Here is a 3104-nt window from a genome sequence, read left to right as displayed (position 1 = left end):
CCTCCCCTCCCCTCCCTTCCCCTCCCCTCTCCTCTCCTCTCCTCTCCTTGACAGGATCTTGCTCTGTCACCCAGGCTGGAATGCAATGGCTTGATCTCAGCTCACTGCAACCTCTGCCTTCCGAGTTTAGGCGATTCTCTTGCCTCAGCCTCCCAAGTAGCTGGGACTACAGACGCATGCTACCACACTCGGCTAATTTTTTGTATTTTTAGTAGAGACGGGGTTTCACCGTCTTAGCCAGGATGGTTTCGATCTCCTGACCTCTTGATCCGCCCACCTCGGCTTCCCAAAGTGCAGGGATTACAGGCATAAGCCACTGCAGCCATCCTTCTGTGTGTACGTTATGTTTCAAAACAAAGTTTAAAAAAGGGAACTGCTCTGGTTGAAGCCCTGGGAGGGGCAGGGAGAGTGAAGGCAAGGAGCCCATCCACAGCTCTGCCCTTCTCCTGCAGGCAGCCCTTGAGGACTCCTTAGAGTATTAGCCTGAAATCCTTCATCTGTCCCAACAGAGCTCTGAGAAGGTCAGTAACTTGCCCAAGGTTCTGCAGAGCCAGCACTAGAACCCAGGTCTCCTGACTCCCAGGCCAGGGCCCTGGAGGCTAGTCTTTTCCTGAAGGGCTGGTGTCACGAGTAAGGACAAGGGGTGGCTAGGCAGCCTCCTCCCGGATCTCAGCTCCCTTAACTTGGGTCTTGGGAGGAGGGCCAAGACTCTGGTATGAATGATGCTTTTCTCATCCTGGAGCAACTTCCTTTCTGGGAACTGGGTGTCTCCTTCTGGGCAAAGACAATAAAATTCATCCAAAGGGCCAGAGGAGCAGGGTTCCTCCGGCCCCCACCCAGATGGGCATCACGTGGCTCTCAAGTTAGCAGTCCAGGAAAATTCCAGCCCTTGCATACTTGGCCTCACACAACCATCTGCTCACTCACCTTGGCACACGCAGCCCCCCAACCCACCTTAAACATTGACCACTGCACACTCCCTGGCGTGCTCTTCTCACCCTCAGCTTCAACTACCTCTCCCTGGGCAATATTGCCAGCCTTTCCCTAATTCCAGAGCTGCAGCCCTGCCCTGTCACTCACCTCAAACCTGCCATGTCCCTGGGGCTACTGAAATTCCAGGCAGTGGGTGAAGAGGACGAGGAGGATGAGGAGGGGGAGAGCCTGAACTCTGTGAAGGCACTGACAGCCAAGCTACAGCTGCAGACTCGGCGGCCCTCATATCTGGAGTGGACAGCCCAGGTCCAGAGCCAGGCCTGGCGCAGGGCCCAAGCCAAACCTGGACCAGGGGGACCTGGGGACATCTGTGGTTTCGACTCAATGGACTCCGCCCTTGAGTGGCTCCGACAGGAGCTGGTGAGTCTGGTGGGGTGGGCAGCTTTGCACAGGGCCTTAGGCTGGTCCTCCTCAGGGCCCAAGACCACAGGCATGGGGCAGTTACTGGAGGCAACTCCGGTGTCCTGGGCTGAGGAGCTGGGAATGGACTTGTCCAGTGTTGTATTCGGGGAGTCCTGCTGAAGAAGGACTCCATCCAATGTACTGACCTTGTGCTTCTATTGCTTAGGGGACAGAACACTGGCGTTGGGGAGTGTGGGGCACCATTATAAATAGGGAAAGACACAGCTTCCCCTACTCGGGGACTTTCTATGGCCCAAAGATACAGCGAAGTACAAAAGGAGGCACTGGCCATGCTGCAGGCAGATTCTGAAGAGATGAAGTTTCAGTAGGTGGCTCCCAACTCAACATGTGCAGATATAAAGATACCCAGCTGGGCTCCAACGCAGAGATTCCGCTTAGTTGATCTGGGATGGGGTCCAGGCAGTTGGATTTGTTTAATAATGACTCCTGGCTGGGCGTGGTGGCTCACGCCTGTAATCCCAGCACTTTGGGAGGCCGAGGCGGGCGGATCATGATGAGGTCAGGAGATTGAGACCATCCTGGCTAACAAGGTGAAACCCCGTCTCTACCGAAAATACAAAAAATTAGCTGGGCGTGGTGGCGGACACCTGTAGTCACAGCTACTCGGGAGGCTGAGGCAGGAGAATGGTGTGAACCCGGGAGGGAGTTTGCAGTGAGCCGAGTTCGTGCCACTGCACTCCAGCCTGGGCGACAGAGCGAGTCTCCGTCTCCAACAAACAAACAAACAAACAAAGACTCCTTAGCTAGGTTTGAGAACCACCAGGTGGAGCCAGATTGGGAGATGGGGAGAGATCAAGCTGAGGTGAGAGGGGGCTGGGGAGGACACAGCCAGTGCAAAGGCCCGGCGTTGCCAGGAAGGGAGAAAGGGAGAGCGACCGAGGGCCTGTCCGGCAGGCTCACGCCCCCTCTCGGCCGCAGCGGGAGATGCAGGCGCAGGACCGGCAGTTGGCAGGGCAGCTGCTGCGGCTGCGGGCCCAGCTCCACCGGTTGAAGATGGACCAAGCCTGTCACCTGCACCAGGAGCTGCTGGATGACGCCGAGCTGGAGCTGGAGCTGGAGCCCGGGGCCGGCCTGGCCCTGGCCCCATTGCTGCGGCACCTGGGCCTCACGCGCATGAACATCAGCGCCCGGCGCTTCACCCTCTGCTGAGGAACACCTGTGCCCCCTGACTCCCCGCCCCCTCTCCCAGTGCTGCTTCCCCTGCCTGTCTGGGAAGAGGAAAGGGAGGGGTGCCCCAGAGGCACCAGCTCCTGGCGGGGGAGGAGGAACATTCAGGTTTCTGAGAGCTGAATTCCAAGAGTGCAAAACCCCAGCATCCTGTTTCCTCTGCTGCCCCAGCTGGGAGGGGGAGGAGGAGGATCTCACACCCTCAAACTCCTCAATAAACGCCCTCTCTGGTTCCCATCAAGGTCTCTTGCAGTCGTTTATTCAGGCCCAAGGCCGTTATCTGAATGTCGCCTGTCACTGGGACCACCCTAGTTCACTGCAGGCCCATGGGAGGTGACTTAGGTAAATTGGGCTGCTGAAGAATACAGAATCTGGGAGATATAGTTCAAAGCCAGCTACCCCATTTATTTCTTTTTGTTGTTATTTCTTCTTCTTCTTCTTCGAGACGGAGTCTCGCTCTGTCACCCAGGCTGGAGTGCAGTAGTGCGATCTCGGCTCACTGCAACCTCTGCCTCCCGGGA

The 3104-nt window shown here is 57.1% G+C and overlaps 1 protein-coding gene across 1 annotated transcript; it reads left to right on the top strand.

Moving 5' to 3' along the window:
• The first annotated feature begins 887 nt into the window (after nt 1–887).
• On the top strand, nt 888–2824 carry FAM167B (family with sequence similarity 167, member B). The gene is made up of 2 exons (XM_011955430.1): nt 888–1353; nt 2335–2824. Exons 1-2 carry the CDS (start codon nt 1093–1095, stop codon nt 2563–2565), a joined length of 492 nt encoding a protein of 163 aa, XP_011810820.1. The 5' UTR covers nt 888–1092; the 3' UTR covers nt 2566–2824.
• Nucleotides 2825–3104: the final 280 nt, after the last annotated feature.

The sequence above is a fragment of the Colobus angolensis genome, unplaced genomic scaffold (genome assembly GCF_000951035.1).
Source record: "Colobus angolensis palliatus isolate OR3802 unplaced genomic scaffold, Cang.pa_1.0 Scaffold4, whole genome shotgun sequence".
Classification (NCBI taxonomy): domain Eukaryota; kingdom Metazoa; phylum Chordata; class Mammalia; order Primates; family Cercopithecidae; genus Colobus; species Colobus angolensis.
This window is presented reverse-complemented; position numbering and strand designations above follow the sequence as displayed.